The sequence below is a fragment of the Hordeum vulgare genome, chromosome 2H, assembly GCF_904849725.1.
Source record: "Hordeum vulgare subsp. vulgare chromosome 2H, MorexV3_pseudomolecules_assembly, whole genome shotgun sequence".
NCBI lineage: Eukaryota > Viridiplantae > Streptophyta > Magnoliopsida > Poales > Poaceae > Hordeum > Hordeum vulgare.
In genome coordinates this window covers 75,272,491-75,296,913 of record NC_058519.1, presented here as the reverse complement: position 1 = coordinate 75,296,913, position 24,423 = coordinate 75,272,491, and the positions used below count along the sequence as shown (strand labels likewise).

Below are 24,423 nucleotides of genomic sequence, written 5' to 3'. Positions count from 1 at the left end.
TCTTCATCTTGTCCTGCAGTTTGATAGCCCAAGATGGCATGGCAGACGAGCGGGACTGAGAGGCGGTTCCTCTGTCAGCAGCAGTCTCTGTATCAGTATCCATGTGCCGAGAGGATGTAGATGGGTTGGCCCACTTGTCCTTGAGGCGAAGCCTGATCGGGTCATGCACAATGTAATCAGATTGAGCATAGAGCAGCTCCTCCGGAAAAGCCTCTTGCCACTTATGGCTAATGTATGCGAACAGGTAAGGCCCGTAGATAGGAACCTTACGCATGATGATGCAGTTCCAGAGCTCTGTGAACATCACATCAGAAATATCCAGCTGAGCAGACTCCTGAGACATAGCCTCCTCACAAAGTAACAGCATCTCAGCCAAGGAGCCATGGACCTCATCAAAGTTACCACTCCGAGGGAAGAGGGTGTTGCGAAAGATCTGATGCATGATGTCCAGGTGCTTGGGAAGCACCCCCTTCCTCATATACAGTTTCTGTAGTCTGTCCTTTGTGGGAGCCCTATCGACGGTGGCTGCAGCATGAGGACGCAGCCCAAGAGGAGTGTCAGCACCCTGGAAGTCAATGTGAAGGAATTGCATGAACTCCTGCCACGTACCGGTCAGCTTCTTGGACCCAGTCATCCACACCATGGAACGCTCTGCATCAGGAGAGAAATGGACTGTGACATAAAACTGAGCAACTGCAGTGGGATCAAAATCCGTCTTGAAGGTGATGATGTCCTTGATGCCCAATTTGTCAACCAGAGAGAGGGCATCACCAAAGTAGTCCATGTTCCGCTGAAGATGTGCTAGGTCAATCCACTGAACAGAGACATAGTTCTTCTTGAAATGAGCTACCACATCACGGTAGATCCTGCACTGGTCCTTTACCCAGACATGGTCTACATCCTTGATCACTTCCCTCTCGTTGAGATAGGGGTTCTTGGTGCGAAACTGCAGAAAGTCATTGGGGGACATTGTTCGGATATTGACCTTCTTATCCTTGTGAGCGACCTTCTTGAAGGACTTCTTCTTTGGTGGCAGACCTGAGGTGGCAGACCCCTCGGGCGCCTTTTGGTTGCTGTATTGTTTAGACTGCGTGTCTCGTGGGGGGTTCGAACGGCGAGAAGAGCCACCTGTGACACAGAACACATGGCGAAAAAAGAGGCGACAAGAAGAGTCAAGGCAATGAATCTTGAAAACGCAAAACAAGTAAACACGCATTGCTAAGCAAAAGAAAACAAAAAAATGCATAGTGAGTGCTCATGGCGGTAGTACCGCCACCCCTGGCGGTAGTACCGCTGGGGGTCATAGCGGTAGTACCGCTACCCCTGGCGGTAGTACCGCTGGGGATTTGACTTTCAGATCTAACAAATAAAAATCGTTTTTCGAGGGCATGGGCTGAATATGAACACTAAGACTTACACCCCAGCCCTACTGTCATGAGGAACACTTAGTAACACGAAATAAGTGCATGCCTAGGCAAGAGAGAGCATGTTTTAGATCTAATCCAAAAGTTCAAGTGCTAGATCTAAAACGAGTAAATCCTAGGGCATGGCAACCAATTCAACAACAAACCATAGAACCTATACTCCCCTCAAATATCTCCTTCATGCCATCCAAGAACTAGCCATAAGATCAAAGATATGGATCCAATCCCCAATGCTCCTAACCCTAGAACGCGAACATCAACCAAATAGAAGAAGGGAGGAGCTTTACCGGGATTCATGGCTCTTGGAGGAGGAAGAAGAGGTGAAGCAACACTTCCAAACCAACAGGGAGAAGGAGCTCCACGAAGTGAGATCCAACCAGGGAGATTTCGGGCTAGGGGAGGGAGGAGCCGCGAGGAAGAAGAAACAGATGAGAAAATCGGGCTCCCCCTCCCTTTATATAGCCCAAGGGGTACGGGCCAGCGATAGTACCGCTGGGGTGCAGCGGTAGTACCGCTGACCTGGCGGTAGTACCGCTGGGGTGCAGCGGTAGTACCGCTGGGGTCCTGGCGGTAGTACCGCTCCCCCTGGCGGTAGTACCGCTCCCCCTTGAAACCCTAGAAATTTTCTAGCCGGTCGTGTTAGATTTTGAATCCTGGCGGTAGTACCGCCATACCTGGCGGTAGTACCGCTGGGGTCCTGGAGGTAATACCGCTACCCCTGGCGGTAGTACCGCTGGGGTCCTGGCGGTAGTACCGCTACCCTGGCGGTAGTAACGCTGTAAATGTTACAACACGGCTAAGGAAAAAGGATGAACTTGGGCACATGACAAGTGAGTAAAAAGAGATGGCATCTAAGAAAATGTACTGACTTGTCATTGTATATCCTTTCTTCTATACGCAAGAAAGGATGGAGGGGCGGTGGCCGAGGCCACCTATGTTTGAGACAGTGGTATGACACCGCGAAGAATTATCCTTGGGTTCATGACCAATGCTCGTCTTTGAAGCACAAGTGCCATTTGACAAAGGCTAAAGTGAAAGACTAGATTGATTTACGCATAATGGGGGGAGGGAAAGTTCATTGAGAGAACAACACTCCCCCTATGTCCATGCCTACATCTAGACCAAGATGGAATGCAAAGAGAGGTGCAATATGCCTAGTTTCAATCCACATTACTTGAATCAATGATATTTAGCTCATGCCTTAACTCCCGGAACCTTGCTTCATCTAGAGGCTTAGTGAAAATATCTGCAAGTTGCTCTTCAGTGTGGATGAAGTGAACCTCAATATCACCTAGCTTGATATGTTCACGAATGAAGTGATGACGAATATCAATATGTTTGGTTTTGCTATGTTGCACTGGGTTGAGGGAAATCTTGATGGCGCTTTGATTGTCACATAAAAGAGGCACTTTGTCACAAGTGACACCATAATCCTTTAAAGTTTGCCTCATCCATAGCAATTGTGCACAACAACTTGCAGCTGCCACATACTCAGCTTCGGTGGATGATAAGCAGACGAAGTTCTGCTTCTTTGAAGACCAACTTACCAAAGAGCGACCAAGGAATTGGCATCCTCCAGACGTTGACTTCCTCTCCACACAATCTCCAGCCCAATCTGAGTCAAAAAAGCCAACTAGATTGAAGTTTGCTCCTTTGGGATACCAGAGGCCAAAGTTTGGGGTATGAGCCAAATATCGAAAGATTCGTTTGATAGCCATGTAGTGACTTTCTTTTGGTGTGGATTGAAACCGTGCACATATCCCTACACTCAACATAATGTCCGGTCTAGATGCACAGAGGTAAAGGAGGGATCAAATCATGGAGCGGTATACCTTTTGATCCACTGCTTTACCATTGGGATCACTGTCAAGCTTGCATCTGGTTGGCATGGGGAACTTGACCGGTTTGACATCTTCGAGCTCGAACCGTTTGAGCATGTCTTGAGTGTACTTGGCTTGTTTGATGAATGTCCCTTCTAGACCTTGTTTAATCTCGAACCCGAGGAAGAACTTCAACTCTCCCATCATGGACATCTCAAACTTCTCAGTCATTAGTGCAGCAAATTCTTCATTGAATGAAATGTTAGGAGAGCCAAAGATAATATCATCAACATATAGTTGGCATATGAACAAATCCCCTTTAACCCTCTTAGTAAAAAGAGTGGGATCAATCTTCCCAATTTCAAACCCACGATCTTGTAACAACTCAGTAAGATACTCATACCACGCGCGTGGGGCTTGTTTAAGGCCATAGAGTGCCTTATTGAGTTTGTACACATGATTGGGGAGCTTGGGATGTTCGAATCCCGGGGGTTGTTTGACATAGACCAACTCATTCAAAGGACCATTAAGAAATGCACTTTTCACATCCATTTGCTGTAATTTGAAGTTACGATGAGAAGCAAATGCAAGTAACATGCGAATAGATTCTAGACGAGCAACAGGGGCAAAGGTTTCACCGTAGTCGATACCCTCGAGTTGGGAGTAGCCTTGAGCCACCAATCTTGCCTTGTTTCGAATCACAATTCCATTGGCATCTTGCTTGTTCTTGAATATCCATTTGGTCCCGATGACATTATGTTCCTTCGTTGGCTGAGGCACTAAATCCCAGACTTGGTTGCGCTCGAAGTTGTTAAGTTCTTCGTGCATGGCCATAAGCCAATCCTCATCATCGAGCGCTTCCTGTACCTGTTGAGGTTCACAATACGAGACAAACGCGTGATGCTCACAATAATTCCAAAGTTGTTGACGGGTAGATACTCCCCTTTTTAAACTGCCAAGAACATTCTTCATAAGATGTGACTTGGCTCTCAGCTTGTCCGCATTCTTGGCTGCTCGACGCTCCAAGAGTTCTTCATTAGATAACGGGGGAGCATCGACTTGTTTCTTTTGTTTGCCCTTGCGTCTTGAGCCGGTTGTTGGAGCTCCAGATGGGAATTGTGAGACAGTCTCCTGATCATCTTGTCCTTCGACTTGAGCAGGTTCACTAGTTTGATCTTGTATTAGTGGTTGCTCTTGATCTTGATCTTGTGCTGGTTCGGGGTCTTGGGGTAGTGCTTGAATATCATGAGTCACATCACCATTGTTAGGCAATTGATCTTGACCGTGAGCCTGATCAGCTTGTTGAGAGTCTTCTCTTTGTTCATCGAAAGCGTGTGGGGCTTGTGAGGGTGATGGCTCCACTTGAGTAGAGCATTGTCCTTCTCCTTCGGCCACAAGGGGTTCCTCAATGGGGAGTATTTGACCAATCCCCATTCTTCTTATGGCTTCGGGAGGAATTTCATCACCTATATCACAAAGACCACTTTGCTCCACTTGGGAGCCATTATTTTCGTCAAACTCTATGTTACACGTCTCCTCAATTAGTCCGGTGGACTTGTTGAGGACACGGTAAGCATGAGAGTTTGTAGCATAACCAACAAAGATACCCTCATGTGCTCTAGAATCAAATTTAGTTAACCGAGCTCCCTTTTTGAGTATGAAACACTTACAACGGAATACCCGGAAGTACTTGAGATTGGGTTTGTTTCCAGTTAGAATCTCATACGGAGTCTTGTTCAAGCCTTTGCGGATTAGAGCCGATTGGACGCATGACATGCTGTGTTGATGGCCTCTGCCCAGAAATTGTATGGAGATTTGAATTCTGCCATCATTGTTCTTGCAGCGTCTATCAAGGTCCGATTCTTCCTTTCTGCCACGTCGTTTTGCTGAGGGGTATATGGTGCAGAATATTGGTGCTTTATTCCCTCATCACCTAGAAACTCATCTAGGGTGTAGTTCTTGAACTCGGTGTCATTGTGACTCCTAATCATCAAGATCTTTGCTTCATGTTGACGTTGCGCTTCATTAGCAAAGTTGATGACCGTTTGTTGAGTTTCACTCTTCCTTTTAAAGAAATACACCCAGGTATATCTTGAGTAGTCGTCAACAATCACTAAGAAATATTTTCTGCCTCCAAGACTATCAAATGTTGGAGGACCAAACAGATCCATATGGAGAAGTTCCAATGGCCCCTTAGTGTAGATAAGAGTCGTTGGACGATGAGCAGTTTCATGAATCTTTCCTTCAATGCAAGCACTGCAAACACGATCTTTAGCAAAGCTCACATTTGTTAGTCCACGAACATGGTCCCCTGTCAGAAGACTTTGCAAAGATCTCATATTGACATGAGCTAAACGGCGATGCCAAAGCCAGCCCACGTCAACTTTAGCCATTAAACATGTCGCAGTCTTAGTGGGTCGCTTTGATAAGTTCACCACATAGAGACCATTTTCGACATGTCCAACATAGGCTACTTTAAGAGTCTTGCTCCTTAGGAGGACCACAGTGTCAATATTAAAGAATGTGGAAAAACCCATGATTGCAAGTTGACAAACCGAAAGTAAATTGTAGGCAAGTGACTCAACAAGCATGACCTTCTCAATAGATAAATCTTGAGAGACGACCACCTTACCAAATCCCAATACCTTTGACGAGGATGCATCGGCGAATTGGACATGGGTGGGCATAGATGGAGAAGGATGCACATCCACCACTAAGTCCTTTCTTCCGGTCATATGATTTGTTGCTCCACTATCGAGCAACCATGACACCCCACCGGAAGCAAACTCCTGCAAAAGATCAAGGCTTGGTTTTAGGTACCCATTTTTTAATGGGTCCTTTCATGTTAGAGACAAGGGTCTTAGGAACCCAGATAGCCCATTCAATATCTTCATCGTAGGAACCAACAAATCTGGCATAAACATGCCCATCACTAGCACAACATAAAACATATGAAGAATTGAGTTTGTCGGCTGTGTTAGTAGGAGCGGTTTTGCCCTTCTTGGGGTTCCCATAGTCCACCTTGTTCTTGTTCACCTTCTGAGTCCCCTCACCCTCTTTGACAAAGATGTCCATGAGGGTGAGAGATCGTTTGTTCTTGTTCTTCCTTTTACCTTTTGACTTGGAGGTAAGTCCAAGTCCTTCCTTTCCTACAACACCCTTTTGAGTGCTCAAGAGATCGTTCAGACTCTTCTCACCTTGTCTGCATGCCACAAGGCCCTTCTCAAGTTTCTCTTTTAACTTGGCATTTTCCTCCACAAGATGAACATGCTCACAATAGGGGTTAGTTGCACAAGTATTATCAATTAACACAAAGGGAGGACAAGTAGAGATCTCCTTGGTAAGCTTTGCTTGGAGTTGATCATGAGACTCTTTCAGAGAGAAATGAACACCTTTCAAGGCTTTGTGGGCCTTGTCAAGTATGTCAAACTCTTCTTTGAGTCTGTCACGGCCAACCTCAAGAGCATACTTTTCAGATTTAAGCATGCGAGTAAGAACAACATCATGATCTAGTTTCTTTTGCATTTTAGCGCAGTCATCGTTATATGACTCCTCAAGGGCCAAACGAAGAGTGCGCTCTTCTTCTAGAACTCTAGATAATTCGGTAATTTCATCGGCATAGTCACAACTATGTCCCTGAAGCTCGAAGATGGTCTCCTCATGAGACTCAATGAGGTCAGTGGCCTCACCCAGTTGTTCCAAGAGAGCCAAAAAGTGCTTCTTGGGTTCTCCCTTAATAGTGCATAGAAACTTATCAAGATCATGCTCATTAAGTTCTCCAACATCACTATCTTCTACACAATTTAACAATGAAGGAGCAGAAGCAATGTTGGTCTTAATGATGGGAGTTACCTGATTGGTACCTTTTGCCATGAGGCACTTGGTGATGTGGTTCTCGTTGGGGGCGTTGAAGAGAGACACCTTCTGGGAAGAGGTAGTGGCAATAGCAACAGTTGCTGTTGCCACTATATCATCATCATCACCATCATCATCAGAAGGATACTCCTCCAGGGCCACCATCCCTTTTGGGTGAGGTTTCTTCACAAAGTTGTTCTTGATTGGAAATGATTTGGTTTTGTCTTTGCGAATGAGCTTGCCTCCGTTGTCTTCCCTTTTCTCATAGGGACATTCTGCCACGAAGTGACTCACGTTGCCATAGTTATAACATGTCCTTACTCGTTGTTTGGGTTTGAATCCACTCGAGTTGTTCTTGGTGAAGGTGGGTCTTGAGTTCCTTTTATTTCCCCAGAATTGCCTTGATGCAAGAGCCATGTGCTCATGATAAGGATACTTTGTGTCTTCAGGGCAGCTCTCTTATTCCTCATCTTCTTCTTCTTCTTCAAGCATTGCTCTTGCTTTCAACGCAAGGTTAGGTGAAGTGGTTTTTGATCGAACACGAGCAAGTGCATTGTCGGCTGTTTCGTTCATGATTGACATTGCAATGAACTCATCCAACACTTCACTGGAAGACAAGGAGTGGAAGTCTGGCCGCTGACGAATGACAAATGACATGGCTTTATTGAAAGGCATGATGGCTTTGAGAAACTTGTGCTTGACCCATGTATCGTCCACATCCTTACTACCATGATCCTTTAGTGCCACAGCAATAGCAGTCACCCTCCGATAGAGATCACGAGGGTCCTCGTCTTCCTTCATCACAAACTCATCGGCCTTGTCAAGTATCACTTCATAGTTGGATCGTTGAATACTTGAGCTTCCCTTGTATAACACCATAATATGATCCCAACAATCCTTGGCCAATGTGAAGGGACGTAAGTGGGGAAGATCTTCAGGTGGCACAGCAGACTAGAGAATAAACAACGCAGAGTGATTATATTGATTGTCTGCATCTTCTCTTGGAGTGAGGTTGCTTGGGTCATGGGGATAATATCCTTGCTCGATAATTCTCCACAAGTTTGTTGAGCTGTGATTCAAATGTGACTTAATAGAAAAGACCCAGTTAGCAAAGTCACCTTTCACAAGTTTAGGAGGAGGACCAACAGGATTAAGACGAGGTGCGAGAACGGGTCCTCCATAGGCCACGGGGGGTGGAACTGAGGCATATGTTCCAGTCCCATCCTTTTCGTGAGGTGAAGCCGGTCGCATACCTTTAGCCGCTTCCTTAGAGGAGTTGGCCTCCGAATCGAAAATGGTGGGTTTAACCACTAAAGCCGGTTCGGGTGAACTTTTAAGACCCTCAATTAATTCTTTAAGCATGGTTTTGACTTCGCTCGTCAAGGACGTCTTGAGGGCTGCCATAGCCGTATTCAAGTCGTCCCTTGTGACCGAAGTCAAATCCATGTCCTCGGGTTGCCCATGGGTAACTTCCTCTCCGCCTTCCATACTCTTCGGGTGGTTAAACCCTTAATAAAGAGACGTGGCTCTGATACCAATTGAAAGGATCGATATGGTTGGCTAGAGGGGGGGTGAATAGACAACGACGACTTTTTAATTAATCTTAGCAAGTTAAGGTAAACACTATACGGGTTCACTAATAATATGACAATGAGGTGAACCTTGTAGAAGCTAACAACGAGAGCTATTAAGACTACTAAGATATAGTCACAAGCATAAGCAAATACAAAGTAAAGGATAGAGATAACCACAAGTGGAACCGATGGAGACGAGGATGTGTTACCGAAGTTCCTTCCCTTTGACAGGAAGTACGTCTCCGTTGGAGCGGTGTGGAGGCACAATGCTCCCCAAAAAGCCACTAAGGCCACCGTATTCTCCTCACGCCCTCGCACGATGCAAGGTACCGTGATTCCACTATAGGTGCCCTTGAAGGCGGCGACCGAACCTTTACAAATAAGGTTGGGGCAACTCCACACAAAGCTTGGAGGCTCCCAACTAAACCACGAAGCTTCACCACAATGGAATATGGCTTCGAGGTGAACTCAACCGTCTAGGATGCTCAAACACCCAAGAGTAACAAGATCCGCAAGGGATTGGTGGGGAATCAACCTTTCTCTTGGTGGAAGTGTGGATCTAGGCCTTCTCAACCAATCCCTAAAGAATCAACAAGTTTGATTGGCTAGGGAGAGAGATCGGGCACTTTTGAGCTTGTGGAGCAACAATGGAGCTTAGAGAGGTAAGAGATAGGGTTCCTCAGCTAGAAGAACCCTTTATATAGTGGGGGGGAAATCAGACCGTTTTCCCACTCTCTGCCCGAGCTCCAGCGGTACTACCGCTGGTACTCCAGCGGTACTACCGCTGAACAGGAGCGGTACTACCGCTGGGCCTCCAGCGGTACTACCGCTGACCCCTTGGTAGTGCACAAACACTACTACCACCGAGAAAGTCTTCGCAAAAGGGTCCGTCCACGAAATACCGCTAGGTAGGTGGAACAAAGCACCTGGAGCGGTACTACCGCTGGCCAGGGGCGGTACTACCACTGGAGACCATTTTGCAGAGATGCTAAAAACAAAGAGGCGAGGGCCACTCCAAATATAAAGGAAAGGGAGAATGTGACGTGTGCGTGTGTAAAGATAGATTCCACCCAAACCTTTCCACTACGGATCCCCTCTTAATAGTACGGCTTTCCTATGACTCAAATAAAGAGAATCGTAGAGAGCGTCGTGCTTCCGATCCATGAGAGAGGAGACGAGTCGTCTTGTGCCGTTGACGTGTGTTATCTGAAATCTTAACACACACAGTTAGTCCTGTACGGTACTGTCATCAATCACCAAAATCACTTAGGCATAAACTATGCCCCAACAACCACTATTTCTATCACTAGCACAAGCAAAATAAACTACAGCAAGTTTCTGGACAGAACTGTGCACTAAGCTATTTTGACATGCATGAGAATGACATGAACAGATGCATCTCGTAAAAAAGGTGCAAAACCATATAAAGAACATTGCAAACGGAGCTACGGATCAACGGGAATCAACGAAACAAGATATGAAGCTCTACGTGAAAGATTCAACACCACACACACAATTGGCGCAAATCTGGTATTCCCAAGTTGCCAAGACATGTACTAACCCAACATGAATGAAATGGAGCAAGGTAGAACACCACAACATTAATGAAGCACAAACTTTGAACAAAATGGCAAAACTATATAATCTGCCAGAATCTGCATCTTAGCTGTTAGGGAGCAACATGCAACATAGCTACAGGTCTTCAAGCATGACACATAATATATGTGGCTGTTGCCAACCAAGTACACTACAAGCACCAGCAAGAATCACAGCAAAAGGAATTAAACTCTAGAAGATACAAGGCCACAAACTTTCCCAAAACCATCAGATCTCAGGGACTTAGTGAAAATTCCTGCACCTGAGTTTCTGTTTCTGTTCTGAAGCTTTTTGACAGCAATCAAAACACAAGCTAGTGGACTCCAAATGATTTGAAAATTGACAGGGAGCTTCACAAACATCTCAGGTTCAAAATACTAGCACTAAACCAAGGCCAGTTCTCAACAGAATGACCAGCACATCCTCATCTATAGGGAAAGAAAATGTTTCCAGCATGAAATTTTCAGAGTTCAAAAATCTGGAATTTTCCAGCCACATGCCCACTTTGTCTAGGCATAGTTTGCACACACATGACACCAAGAGGCAATTGACACCACTATGGTGTTTAGCACAAACCCCTACTATTAACACACAAAAACCCATGCCCTTGGGCTCCACCTATACCATGGAATCAAGGACCAAACTTTCAACAAAAACTGCAAATGCAACTCCATAAAGTATACTTCTAAGATGACATCTATATAGGTTGAGTTTCATGTGCACAATTACAAAGTGACATGGGGGTTTGAACCCCATGTTTATGTCATGCACATCAACAACACCAACACATATACCACACCATCACTAGCATCAAGCACAACAAAATATAACTCCTATGCTACAAGAGAGTTTGCACACCCTCACATCTGGGCATGTGATGGTACACACTCTCACATTCACCACAAGGAACACCCTAGGAATCATGTCATCCTCAAGGTGCAACCCCCACAATAATCTACCCATGTTTAACTAGTAAGCTCCACCTACACATGCTTATCATAGCTAGCCACCTAGTGCATCACATACACACCAAAAACATGTGGTGAGGGGGAGGCATCCACACCCCACTAAATCTATACAAGCAATTAAAATTATAAGAACAACTTAGCCCACACTAAAGCTCAAAAGATGTGGCTATACATGATTAACTAGTGCAACTTTCACACCTTAATGCACAACACTTACAAGTAGCAAAACAACTAGCACCAACTCCTATCAAGGGTAACTTCACATCACAAAGGTGCAATCACCATAAGTTCTCAAGGCTAGCAAACATCATCTATCACTCACTAGTGTGCAAAACACACACACAAAGAAATCTACCCTAATTATGCTAGCAGGAAAAGAACTAAAACACCATTATGTCTAAGAGTTAGCTAAACAGAAAATTAGCAGAACTAAAATGCCACTTTACCTAAGAGTTAGAAAAACAGGAAATAAAATAGGCAGAAAAGAAAAAACAAAAAAAAAGAAACAGGGGCTCCTGGGAATCGAACCCAGAACCTCTGGTTTCCAGCAACAGCACCAATCCACCACACCACTGTCATCTAGTCGACAGGATAGAGGAAAAAACAGAGTAAACTGTTACACTGGTCACTGTGCAATAAAATCTCCAGAACAAAAGAGGGCCGAGGGGGGATCGAACCCGCGCCCTCTCATCAGGCACAACCACGCGCTACCACTGCACTACGGATCGACGTCTGAACCTATACACGCTGTAAAACAGAAGAGGACACCCCCTGCTCGTCTGCTACCGTCGACTGGCCGGAACAGGGGAGGTGCCTCGCCGGCGCTGCGAGTCGAATTCGTCTCCGGCTCGTGGAGGGGAGGAAGCCCACATCCACACGGATCCATCCCCGCAATTATCTATGCCCAAGGGGCTCTACTGCGACGTGGCCACGGCGACCTGCGGCTCCGGCGACAGGAACATCTCGCCGACGAACTCTACTGCTTCGGCGCCCGATCTAAGACATGGAGGAAGGAGGGGGTGCACTACCTCGCGTACGAGTCGAGGAGGGAGCGACCGTAGAGGAAGTAGCAGGAAGAAGAATGCGCAGCGGCGGAGCTCGTCGGAGAAGAAGGGCCTCCGGGAGGAAGAGGATGCAGAGACGGGGACGTCGATCTAGCGGCGGGAACGAGCCCGTGGAGAGGCCCGCGTGCTCCTGGACCCCTCGACGTGGAGGAGAAGGTACCACGGCGACGACGGTGATCTCCTTCACCCGTCGGCCATGGCGGATCCGGCGGCTTACCTTACCGCGACGAGAGAGAGAGAGAAGGGAGAAGGGATCTGGTGGAGTGGCGGCGGAAGGGAAACCCTAGCCGAGGCATGGACGCCAAGGGCTTTTATAGGGCGAGAGGGGAACGAGGGACGCGCCGCGGTGGCCAGCGTGCGAGCTCTCTCTCTCCGGTGAAACAGAGAAGAAAAGGAGAGAGGCTGACCCCTGGGCCCCACTGCCTCGCTGGAAAGAGGAGGAGGACGACGCCCGCGCGCGTGACCTGGGGAGAAGTGGGCTGGGCCGCGAGGGTTTGATTGCCACAGGCGTCAGATAGAGGAGAAGGCTGAGAGGGATTTGAATTCTTTTAAAAAATAAACTCAGCTAGGATTTAAATCCACTAGCAGTTCTGATGGGGTAAAAATCAAAGCAAAAATGCCCGTGGCCATAAGGAATTATGGCATATTAAAATAAAATAGGAAAACAATATTTGGAGCCATTTGGAATAAATGCAAAACAGTAATTAATTTACTGTTTTGGGTTTATTTGCACCTTTAAAAACAAGGAACAAAACAGCAAATACACACATCATCATAACCACAATTAACTCTAATCACAAGACATTTTAGAACAACTTTTGGGAAGAAAGAATTTTGAACATGAGATAATAGGAGGGGAAAGGATTTGAAATAGCAAAGAGCCTTGAAATTACATAGCACTCACTCCTACACATCACACACCAACATTACATGCATCACACAAGATATTACAATACCCCAACATCACACCTAGCAAGATCACATGCAATCATAACAGGACATAGAATCATAATGTATGGCAAGGATGGTATGGCATGGATGTATGCATGCAAAAGAAAAATATAAGGTGGCACATGAATTCATACATGCATAGAAACTCTCATGACAAAGTGAAGGTGGTCCCACATGAAAGCTTACAAAAAGGAAAAGTCCTACACTTGAGGCATTACAAAAAGTCCCTGCAAAAAAGACATCAGCAGACAGAAACTGAGCACTGAGTTAGTAGGTTAGTCCAAATATGTGTAAAAAGGTATGAAAGTGTAGCAAAACATATAACAATGTCATCCAAAAGAGCATGAAACAAACAGAAATTATAGATACGTTTGAGACGTATCAATGTGAAAATAAAATGATGGGGTATCCACTTACCGATGATAGTGATGGATAATTTTCTTTCAACTCTACGATAACTTTTGGAACTAGAGTTTTTTTTTTTTGAAACAGCGAACTAGAGTTTTTAAGTCTTCGCAAAATGAGTTATACCCTGAACTTTACTACTGCCTCCATCCATATTGAAGTTGTACTAGAACGGTTAGAGTATTATTTTTTCTAAGCGGGACATCAAGAAGTTATTCCAGTTGACTTGCATTTCTTAGAACAAAGGTGGATTTTAAGAAGCGGAGCAATCTCAAACACTCATCTCTTTTTTAGAAAAATGTCATCACCGTAGTTTATATTTCATATGTAAACATCGATACATCGCTTGTCAAGATGTCTACTAGGAAGTTCGGATGCTGCAAACAGTCTTTACAGCTTCGGTAGACTTCATCCATGAATCACCTTTTCTTCGGCGGGGTATTAGTGAACCTTGCAAGCGTGCGAGGATTAGGTCATATCCCAATATATCGGACGGCTACTAGACCGGCCGATCCTAGGACAGAATCAGCCGGCCAACGCATAGCATGTGTCATTTTTCGCACGCCGGCGCTGACACATCTTTCTATTTCACGGTTTTTTTGTGTGATTGACGCGCGCTGATTCGTCTACTCTCTCCGTTTCTGAATATAAATGTATTTTTAAAGGTTTTCATAGAAGATTATATACAGATGTACATATATATAGATATATTTTAAAATATAGATTCATTAATTTTGATCCGTATGTAGTCCTCAGTGAAATATCTAAAAGGACTTATATTTAAAAACGAAGGGGTGGAATACATGCTATGACGCTGGCGCTGATGCATCATTTTTTTCACGATTGCTTTGTGTGATTGGCGTGCTGATGCATCTAAAATACGTGCTTTGACCCCGGCGCGGATGCACCTCTTTTTTCCGCGATTGCTTTGTGTTATTGGCGTGCGCTGATGCATCTAGAATACGTGCATTGACTCCCATCGAGGATCCACGTACTCCTACAATTGAACACCGCCGCACGTTTCCGGGCACGCGGCACACGCGAACCACGAGCGAGCGATGCGCACCATATTTTTCTGACGAGAGCTTATCCGCCGGATCTGCATGCAGTTCCGACGCGTTACTGCCCGTCAGGCGTCAGAGATAGCACGGCACGTAGTAATACCCAGCTACACTAAAACAAATGGTACCCAGCTGACAATGCATGTTTCTTTTTCACTGTTTTAACCCATAAGACGTAAATAATTTATAGAATAAACTGGATCTGAAAGTATTTCCGGATCTGATCCATTTTAAAACGACAGAGCCCGTGGCGTTGCTGCTCCATATAGAGACGTCTGTCTATTACGGCGTTTCTGGTCCACATTCAGACACCAGTCCACGAACGCGTTGCAGACCGCACGAGAAACGCCATAGGCTTGGGCGTTTCCATGCAGGCTAAAAACGCCATGCAGACTGGCGTTGCAGCCCAGAGCAACTCCACCTGGCTCAAGGGCACCATCGCCATCATCACCAGCTGCGTCGCCTGGGCCGCTTCTTCGTCGTGCAGGTATATATATATATATATATATATATATATATATATATATATATATATATATATACTCCCATTCCCATGCCACGCAGTTGCATGTCATTAATGGCGGCAGCAGCAGCTAGCTTTGTTCCCTTGTATATATGCTAATTGCGTCGTTCGCATGCAGTCGAACACGCTCAGCAGCTACCCGGCGGCGCTGACGCTGACGACGCTGATCTGCGCGATGGGCACCGGGAAGAAGAAGCCGGCCCAGGCGACACAACCAGCATTAGCTAAACTAGTGTCAGATTGGGGCTGCAACGCCAGGCTGCATGGAGTTTCCGGCCAGCACGGAAACGCCAAAGCGCATGACGTTTCTCGTGTGGCCTGCAACGCGTTCGTGGACTGGCGTCTAAATGTGGACCAGAAACGCCGCAATAGACAGGCGTTTTTATGTGAAGAAGCAACGCCACGGTTTCTGGCGTTTTTAAAAAGGGTCAGATCCGAAAATACTTTCAGATCCAGTTCATTCTGTAAATTATTTACGTCTTATGGGTTAAAACAGTGAAAAAACCTTGTTCCACCACGAACATAATCTCTCACTGCCTTCGTCATTGAAGCAGCATGTCGGAAGAAGGCATCGCCTGTTGCGCATCCGGTTGAACACGCCTCTTCATCATAGTCAAACACCTTAATTAAACCCACGTAAAAGTCGAGAAAACTACTCGGATCACACGTGAACGAGTGACATTAAACACAACTCAGGCAAGCTCCTCCCATCCGCTCGCTATTCGAAGAAGCTCAGACGCCACGCAAGAATCGCACCACTCTGCCGCTCCTCATCTCTTTCTTTCACCATTTTTTCACTCTTTCGATGGCATCCGACGAGCAGAAAAAGCAGTTCTTCGGCTTAAAAAAGTCGGTTGGGTGTCCCGTCGAGCCCTTAAGATAGGAGCAAGGGAGCTCACTAGTCCACCTCCCTTTCCTAGCCCGATGGAGGAAGTTGCCACTGCAAGACGACGTGTGGTTCAACAACTCGCCGCTCCAAGCCATCTCGCAGGGCAACACGGGGGAGCGGGCATCGTGGGCGACGTCACGTTGTATGGCGCCTCCCGTGCGTGCGACTGCACCATCCATCGTCAACGCATGCATAACCGTGCCCTACCGGCAGAGAAAGAAGATGTCAGCGTGGAGATCGACGAGTTGGTGGCCAGCATGTCCGTCGCCAATATAGAAGGAAAGTAGAACACGGTCGGCCGCTGCCGCTTGGGTCCCTGGAAGGCCATCGCTGGCAACGAGTTGGTGGCCAATGCGTCCACTCCCGACAACGAGGGAAAGTAGTACACAGGAGGTCGTTGTCGGTTGAGTCACAGAAAGGCCACCGTTGGTGCGCCGCTGACTTGTACAATTGGTGACTTGTCTGATTCTTTATCTCAAACCATTCTTTACATACAAAAAGGAGCCCCCTTTTCCCTCCGGCTGAAGCATCCTCTTTGTCACCCGACAAGCGGTGCAGACGAACATAGGAAAGATACAATGGAAGAATATACCTCTGGAGGCTTCCGACCATTCGATGAACGTGCTGTCGGACATGTAGAAAACAAAGGGATCCGTCGTGACCGATCGTAGATTAATGTAGGGTGTCCATGTTATGGGAGTGGAGCTCCGCGTACATATAATTTTAATGTTTTAGTTGAAATATATTTAAAATATAAATGTGTTCGTCTGGTTTGTATGTAATTCATCATGTTTCTACAAATTTTATCCGATTGGCTTAAAACATTGTTCAAATGCGTGCGGACAACGTTGCCTGGCCTAGACAGTGCCTGGACGGTGTTTTGTTGGTGTCGTGGAAATGAAAATATCTGCCTGGCCTGGCTGCCACGGCCACCTGATTAGCCTGGTGAAGTAAAGAGAAAACAAATGAAAGTAGTAGGTTGCTTAGCCCAGGCAGGGGGCTTAACCTGGCCCAGGCGTCTGGACGTGCTGCAGCTAGCCTGGCAGTATTTAAAATTTTAAATACTACTGTATTTATGGCTAGATAACACAACACCAGGCCAGGAAATGATCCAGACATTATGCTGCCAGGCTAGCCTGCACAGGCAAATAAATGCCAATTGTCCAGGCTCATACCATACCAGGCACTAGATTTTTCCAGGCATGGACTCCATCCAGGACGCCAACCAAACTAGTCCTACATCGGGCCGGTACGCCGTAACGTTGGTTTCTCTACTTGCTCAAAAGAAAAAGGAAAAAAACACGTCGGTTTCTCCTTTTCCGGCCCCGTACTCCCCGTAGCCGCCCGTCTCTTCCCCCAAAACGCGTGCAAAACCCGAACGTTTCCCCGCGCGGGCTCCGGCGATCCCGGAAGCAACCGCCCCGCGCCCACGCCCACGCCCACGCCCACTAGCCAACGCGCGCGCGGACCCGACGGCGCCAGGCAGGCGGCGGTTCACGGCCCGAATCTCCGCGAAACTACACGGAGGGGGGGCTCTGTCCGCCCGACGGTGCGGTGCCGAGCGGGGCGGGGACAACGCGGTCACCGCGCGGCCCCTGCCGGCCACGCACAGCCATACGCGCCGACCGGATCACCGGACTGCTCGACGGGATCAACGGGGTCACACCCACCGGCCCTACCTCACCCAACCCAACCCCACCCGGCCGCGATTTCTGATAGATAGTACGGATGTCGACGCACGGATCGGCGGATGGCAGGCTCTGGCAGCACAGCACAGGAGCAGACGCGCGGCCACCCCGCAGCCTCACGTCCATCGGAAACTACATAATTTTCCTTCTCCATTTCTCGGGATGAATGGATGCGGTGAACGGTAGTCGCGCATACGAGTATACGGACAAGAAGCGGTCCCGCCGCTAGCGTATCATACTACTACGATACACACACCTCCTGTCGGGATCAAATCTGCGATCGATCGATGTGGGATTAAGTAATGCTCCGACGCTTCATTTGGCTAGGCAAAACCAGGTTGCAGTCAAGCAGTACTTCGAGCCTGGAAGAGAGCAAGTACTCCTACTAATCAGGACTGGAAGTTGCGTGCATGCTGACGTGTTGTTTGTTTTACTAGCCTTTTAGGACCTTCATCCATTTGCGAGCACACACGTGGATCGGATCTGGCTCCGCAAGGGCTAGATAGAAAGCAACCAAGCACCATGACATTGGCCCCCCTTGGCAGTTGGCAATCATGCCTATGAATCTAGCGTTGGACTTGGACATCAGCACGACTGCTGATTGATAACATGACACCAACGCATGAGCTTTCACAAATTGAAAATGGTGGTCGAGACACATAGCTGTTCCCCCTTTTGTCATTCCTCTTCCGAAGGAGACGCCTAAAAATGGTTTGCATATTCTCCCGCGTGTTTTGGAGAAGATAAACAACCGTCCAGAAGCGAAAAGGCAATCAGTTCGTGGAATACAACCTTCTAATAATTTGACAAAGCGGCGAGAAACAAAACACCCAAAGACACGATCAGCAGCCTTTACGGTCGAGCAAAAGGACCGAACTCCGACTTTTCTCATCCAATCCTCAATGATGCAACAAATTAATACGGATGATCTGCGAATCAACGTCCGGATAGGATAAGACACGCACGCAACACACACTCTTTTACGTGCGGCCAAGCCTGATCCCCCGTGATTCCTTTGAGACATAAATAAGTAAAAACCTTAAATTAAATGAGAACTTTTCTTTTGAAACTGGGAAGCAAAAATAAAAGGGCTTGATGGAGTCAAATTGAGGTTGAGTCTAGGTCGGGTCATCAGAAACCATTTCTTCCCTCCCCCCATAAACTCCCCGAGCGCCTCGCCGAGCTCCGATAAAAGCCCGCGTTCTCCCTGCCTCCCACCTAACGTTCTCCCAGCCTCCAGTCCACCCTACCACGGACGCGCGCGCGCGCTCTAGCTCGCTCTCGCTCCCGCGTCTTCTTGACCTTTCAGCCCGCCGAGAGGTGCCGGCAGGTCGGCGAACCCGCGCCCGCGCGCGCTCTCGCTCTCGAGTCGTAGCCGCTCTCGCGTCCTGACCTTTACCCCCGCCGAGAGGTGCCGGCAGGCCGGCGAACCCGCGCCGGCATGGCGGCGACGGAGGGAGCAATGCGGATGGGCAAGTACGAGATGGGGCGGACGCTGGGGGAGGGGCACTTCGGCAAGGTGAGGCTGGCGCGGCACGCCGACACGGGCCGGCCCTTCGCCATCAAGATCCTCGACCGCCAGCGCATCCTCGCCATGAAGATCGACGAGCAGGTGCGCGCCCCCTTCCGCCCAATCCATGGATCGATCCCTGGATTCTTTCGTCTTGCTTGCTCATTCGTGGCTGTGGTGGCGCAGATAAAGACGGAGATCGCGACGCTGAAGCTGCTCAAGCACCCCAACGTCGTCCGCCTCTACGAGGTACCACTACATCTTCTCCCCCGAATTTTTTTCCTCCGCAGACTGTCCAGACAATTCCTTGTCCTCTTTCTCCTGGCTTCTTCCCGTTGAAATGTTCTTGGAGAAGGCCATGGCCGCCGAAGGCGCAATGGGTTGGGTACTGCTCGGGTGGTTGGGTGGGAGTAAATGAGCGCCAGTCGCGTGATCGGCACATCGATTCGCAGCCTGCCACACTGTGCGCCATTGAAGTTGCCTTCTGAACCTCCAAAGCTGCGGCGGGTTCCAATCATTTTACTATCTCAACTTGTTTCTGCTACGGAGAGGATAGGTAGAAGAAGAAGACTCCACCGAGCAACCCAGTAGCAGTCCGCTTTGAATAACCGCCCACATGCGCAGTTAAATATGGGTTCTTTCTTTCCCTTTTCTTGACCGCGACACCCGTGTACAAAAACTGAACGCCAAGGTGAATGACTAGCCAGCCAGACAGACAGACAATGAATTTTCTACCCAGCCGGAGCAGCAAAGGGCAAGAGCCCTGTCGCTCTCGTGTTACACGCCACCATTAATTTTCTTCACTGCATTTTCTCAGCAGCATTACTATTATACCAGGGCGAGCATTATTTTTCTGCCCTGTGTGCATTATACTAGTGCGACCATTGGGATTGGCCAAGATCCAGCGTAGTTACGTGCAGCAAGAAAACAAAATACCGGCTGTCAACGTCCGATGACGTCCATGGTCCATTGGGCATTATGATACTACTACTAGTCGGGATCATGATAACCTGACCGGACGTCCGCGTGCCATCCCAGCCGTGGGATCCGGGGATCCGGCGGCCGCCGCCGGTCCACCGCGGCGAACGACGGCGATCGGATCAGGACGGCCCCGTGTTAATGTTAACGATAAGTGAAGCAACCCGGAAGCCAACAAACGGCTGCTCCCAAAACGGAACACAATCATTGAGCGGGGAGGCGTGTAGTTTATCGTTTGTGCGTTTCGGGCAACTTCTTGGTCTTGCAAGGCAATTGCACGCCATCATCATAATATATATATACTGCAAAATGCAATGCAGAGAGGATAAGAACCGAACCAGACCGGCTAGACGGTTGGATTGCAACGAGGGATGAGTACCAAATAGTCTAGACAAAAAGTAATTTTATAAAGCGGGGATACTAGACCGTTTCTTTTGAGTGTTTGGCTCACCGACTTGATTGCTTTAGTGGATAAACTCCAGCTCCATCCATGTTATAGGCAGGCTTGCTCCTTGGCCTCCTGATCATCAGAAAGAACGGTTGGGAAAACGATGCCTGCCCGCCCAAGCAAGCATTAGAAATTTGGTCCCCTGAAACGTAGAATTGCACCCAACAGGCCACAACCAAGAAAGTACTCCCTCTGTAAACTAATATGTATAATACTTCTTAGATCACTAAAATAGTGATCTACTAAAAGATCTTATATTACTTTACGGAGGGAGCACATTCATTAACGACAAAACTGATATCTCCAAAGTTGACTCCTACAATCTCCAAGCTATTAATGCATTAATGGAAAAAAACTGCAATATGCAAATCTAAACTGCAATCATAAACTGGAGATGCAGTACCAGCCAAGAAAGCTGAGGTCATCTTCTTCCGTTCAAAATTTGATTCCCTAAAACGTAAATTTGGATGAAAAAACGGAAATCATATCTAAAAAAAAAACAATCGGGCATTTCTGTATCAACAATTATTCACGGCAACCTTATCCATGGCCAGCCTGTGTGTTAAAATTTCACCTCTCTTCTGCAGGTTGCCGCAAGCAAGACCAAGATATACATGGTCCTCGAGTACGTAAATGGTGGAGAGCTATTTGAGAAAATTGTAAGAATTCTTCTCTTCGTGCTCTCAGTGTGCCAATGAAGGAGAACTAATGAAGCATACTCCAGAGGATTAATAGGCTTTCACATGCATCTCTAACACTCCCTAACACATGACAGGCACTAAAGGGCAAGCTGCCAGAGAAGGAAGGGAGGAAACTGTTCCAGCAGCTAATGGATGCTGTAAGCTATTGCCACGAGAGGGGGGTTTATCATAGGGACCTTAAGGTAAGTAACTATTGAGGGTTTCCAACCTTTGATTCCCAACTACGAGGAACGATCCAAATGGATGAGTGATCAAGACCTGACATTCTTCCGCACCTTCTGCAGCCCGAGAATGTCCTGGTTGATGCGAAAGGGAACATAAAGGTCTCTGATTTCGGACTGAGCGCCCTTCCACAGCATCAACGGGTATGGTGCTTTTCCTTTTGGGTAGCTGAATCATTCCTCTGGTGTCTAAAACAAAGCCCCATTTTCAGAAAGATGGATTACTGCATACCACATGTGGCAGCCCTAACTACATAGCCCCTGAGGTAATGTCCAAGCATTATTTCCTCTGGCTCTGAACCTAAAATTGGTTCATAGTTTCTTGATGGTGGTATATGTATGTAGGTCCTTCTCAACAAAGGCTATGATGGCTCCATGTCAGACGTATGGTCCTGTGGCGTTATCCTCTATGTGATGCTTACAGGGAATCTTCCGTTCGATGACGAAAATATGGTTGTCCTTTATCAGAAGGTATGAATCAAGGAATCAAGGCCCACATTAGCAAAACATGCTCTCTCTTTTTCTTTTGCCACGGCCATATATCTCACAACGTGCTTTTCTTTTTCTTTTGTCGCGGCCATATATCTCACAGTGTGATATTATTCTCAGATTCTGAAAGGGGATTATCGTATTCCTAAATGGCTTTCGCCAGGAGCCCAAGATATACTGCGAAAACTCCTGGATCCGAACCCCATTACTCGCCTTGGCATGGATGGAATGAGGGCGCATGATTGGTTCAATCAATGTTATACTCCAGCAGTGCCTTTTGATGATGATGACGATAATTACGTTGGCGATGACAACTCCCACATGACCAAGGTAGCCTATGAGATGTGCACTGATATTTGATGTATAATCGCATGGTTTTAAATATTAATCGAGTGACAAAAGACTGAACTTCATCTGGTTTTTCTGAAGCACAATGGCATTCAAGACAACCCCGCAATCAACCAGATGAATGCTTTTCAACTCATTGGAATGTCCTCGTGCCTTGATTTATCTGGGTTTTTTGAGAAAGAAGTGAGTTCAATATTTGTTTCTTCATCTCATTTGTTAGTGTATATTCATGCATTTTACCTCCTCAAAATTTACTACCAAAGGGTCTAAGCTAGATACAATCCAAAGCCATACATCCAACAGGATCTAACTTGGAAGGGCCACACTTGAGACAATAAGCATAGCAAACAATAAAAATGTTAGGCAATGTAAGAAAATAATAGCAGACAGGAACCAGTGACTGACAAAGCCACTGATTGTTGTTATAATTGTGTAAATGTCCTCACTGAACATCTGCTATGCCAATATTATGGGGTTATAAATGTGCTTCATTGTAGTAGTGACCCTCCACTAAACTCAGATACTTGACTTCGTTGCAGGATGTCTCAGAAAGAAAAATCAGATTTGCATCAAACTATCCCCCTACTTATCTATTTGAGAAGATAGAGAGCAATGTCATAAATATGGGCTTCCAAGTACAGAAGAACAACGGCAAGGTTAGTGACCTCAGATGCGTCTATGGACTAAGAACTGCATCGTGTTAAAACTCATTGTTTCAATGGATTGTGTACAAACTTTGTTTTCTTCAGTCAGTGATGTTGACAGCTATATTATCATGTTCTACAGCTAAAAGTGATCCAAGAGCGCAAGGGACCAACAAATCCAAGAGGGCATGGATCATTATTAATCTCTGCTGAGGTACTTTTATGATATTAAATATTTCACAGTTAAAGAACAGATTCATGCAGAAAAGAAACAATCCAATTCAGCTTCTGTTTCATGGTGCAATGTGTTCCTGTTAGACACTGCTGCATCTTAACATTGTTGCATTGTGATTCCAGGTGTTTGAGATCAATGAATCTCTTTATGTTGTTGAGCTAAAAAGGTCATGTGGAGACTGTTCCCTATACAGACAGGTAGGGTTACTTCCCTTGCTTAGTCCGTTTTAAATAATTTGTTTATTTCTTGATCATTTTGGTCACAGCACAACATCCGAATTTTCAATTTATAACTTGTGATATTCTTGCTGCAGCTGTGTGCAACGCTCTCAGACGACTTGGGAATATGCAAAAGCCAGCAACTTCTGAAGAAGGACTCCATGAGACAAGAGCTTTATCGATATAATAGTAGCTTTTGATAAAAGGCCCCCCTACCTTTTTTCTAGCAAGCCTACTAGGTAAAAGGGTCCTCCCTTTTTGACAAGAGGACCCAGGCCACCACTAGGTACCATGTATGTCACATTTTTGTAAAACCAACTTGTAGATATACAAGTTACACCATTCAAATACCAAATATTGACCATCCAAGGAAAAAAAAGATTTCTCTTGGATGGTTCATCGTAATTTTATCTTTTTTACTTTGGGCTACCCTCCTTGGGCATATTTGCTACTGACTTTGTGTGAAATATGATGTAAACAGTTGAAGTGTACATATAAGAATTACCTGATCTTTGTTTCACCTCTTAAGTTTGATGTATACTGGAAGGCAGATCTCTTGTCCAAATCCTTCAGCTCCTAAATGACTTCCATGACTTTCGGAAGAATATAATATATGATAGAAGATTGTTCTTCTAGTGCAGTTCTTTTAGATGCATGTGTGACAGTCCGATGCCGACGTTCCAGAAGATTCCCCTCTCTTTCCGTTTTCGTCGTGTGTCTATTTATATTGGTCGCATCACCATCGCATCATGCGCATCATCTGCATTGCATCGGCATCTCCGTTGCCGCCAATTTTTAAAACTTGCATTCGTT

The 24,423-nt window shown here is 46.6% G+C and overlaps 1 protein-coding gene across 2 annotated transcripts; it reads left to right on the top strand.

The window, feature by feature from the left end:
• Positions 1-18,986: 18,986 nt before the first annotated feature.
• LOC123425123 (CBL-interacting protein kinase 21-like) lies at positions 18,987-24,138 on the top strand. Of its 2 annotated transcripts, XM_045108795.1 has the most exons (13): positions 18,995-19,430; positions 19,515-19,577; positions 21,342-21,413; positions 21,530-21,637; positions 21,740-21,820; positions 21,889-21,942; positions 22,022-22,147; positions 22,286-22,495; positions 22,595-22,696; positions 23,053-23,169; positions 23,300-23,371; positions 23,515-23,589; positions 23,706-24,138. In XM_045108795.1, exons 1-13 carry the CDS (start codon positions 19,260-19,262, stop codon positions 23,808-23,810), a joined length of 1,356 nt encoding a protein of 451 aa, XP_044964730.1. In that variant the 5' UTR covers positions 18,995-19,259; the 3' UTR covers positions 23,811-24,138. The 2 variants fall into 2 exon arrangements, with proteins under 2 accessions (XP_044964729.1, XP_044964730.1); XM_045108794.1 differs by having other exon boundaries at positions 18,987-19,577.
• Positions 24,139-24,423: the final 285 nt, after the last annotated feature.

Bases quoted from the DNA above. Each gene is read 5' to 3' on its own strand.
- LOC123425123 (XM_045108794.1), top strand. From the start codon at position 19,260: ATGGCGGCGACGGAGGGAGCAATGCGGATGGGCAAGTACGAGATGGGG. The intron at 21,943-22,021 runs GTAATGTCCAAG...ATATGTATGTAG, and splicing joins CTAACTACATAGCCCCTGAG to GTCCTTCTCAACAAAGGCTA. The intron at 23,590-23,705 runs GTAGGGTTACTT...TTCTTGCTGCAG, and splicing joins ACTGTTCCCTATACAGACAG to CTGTGTGCAACGCTCTCAGA.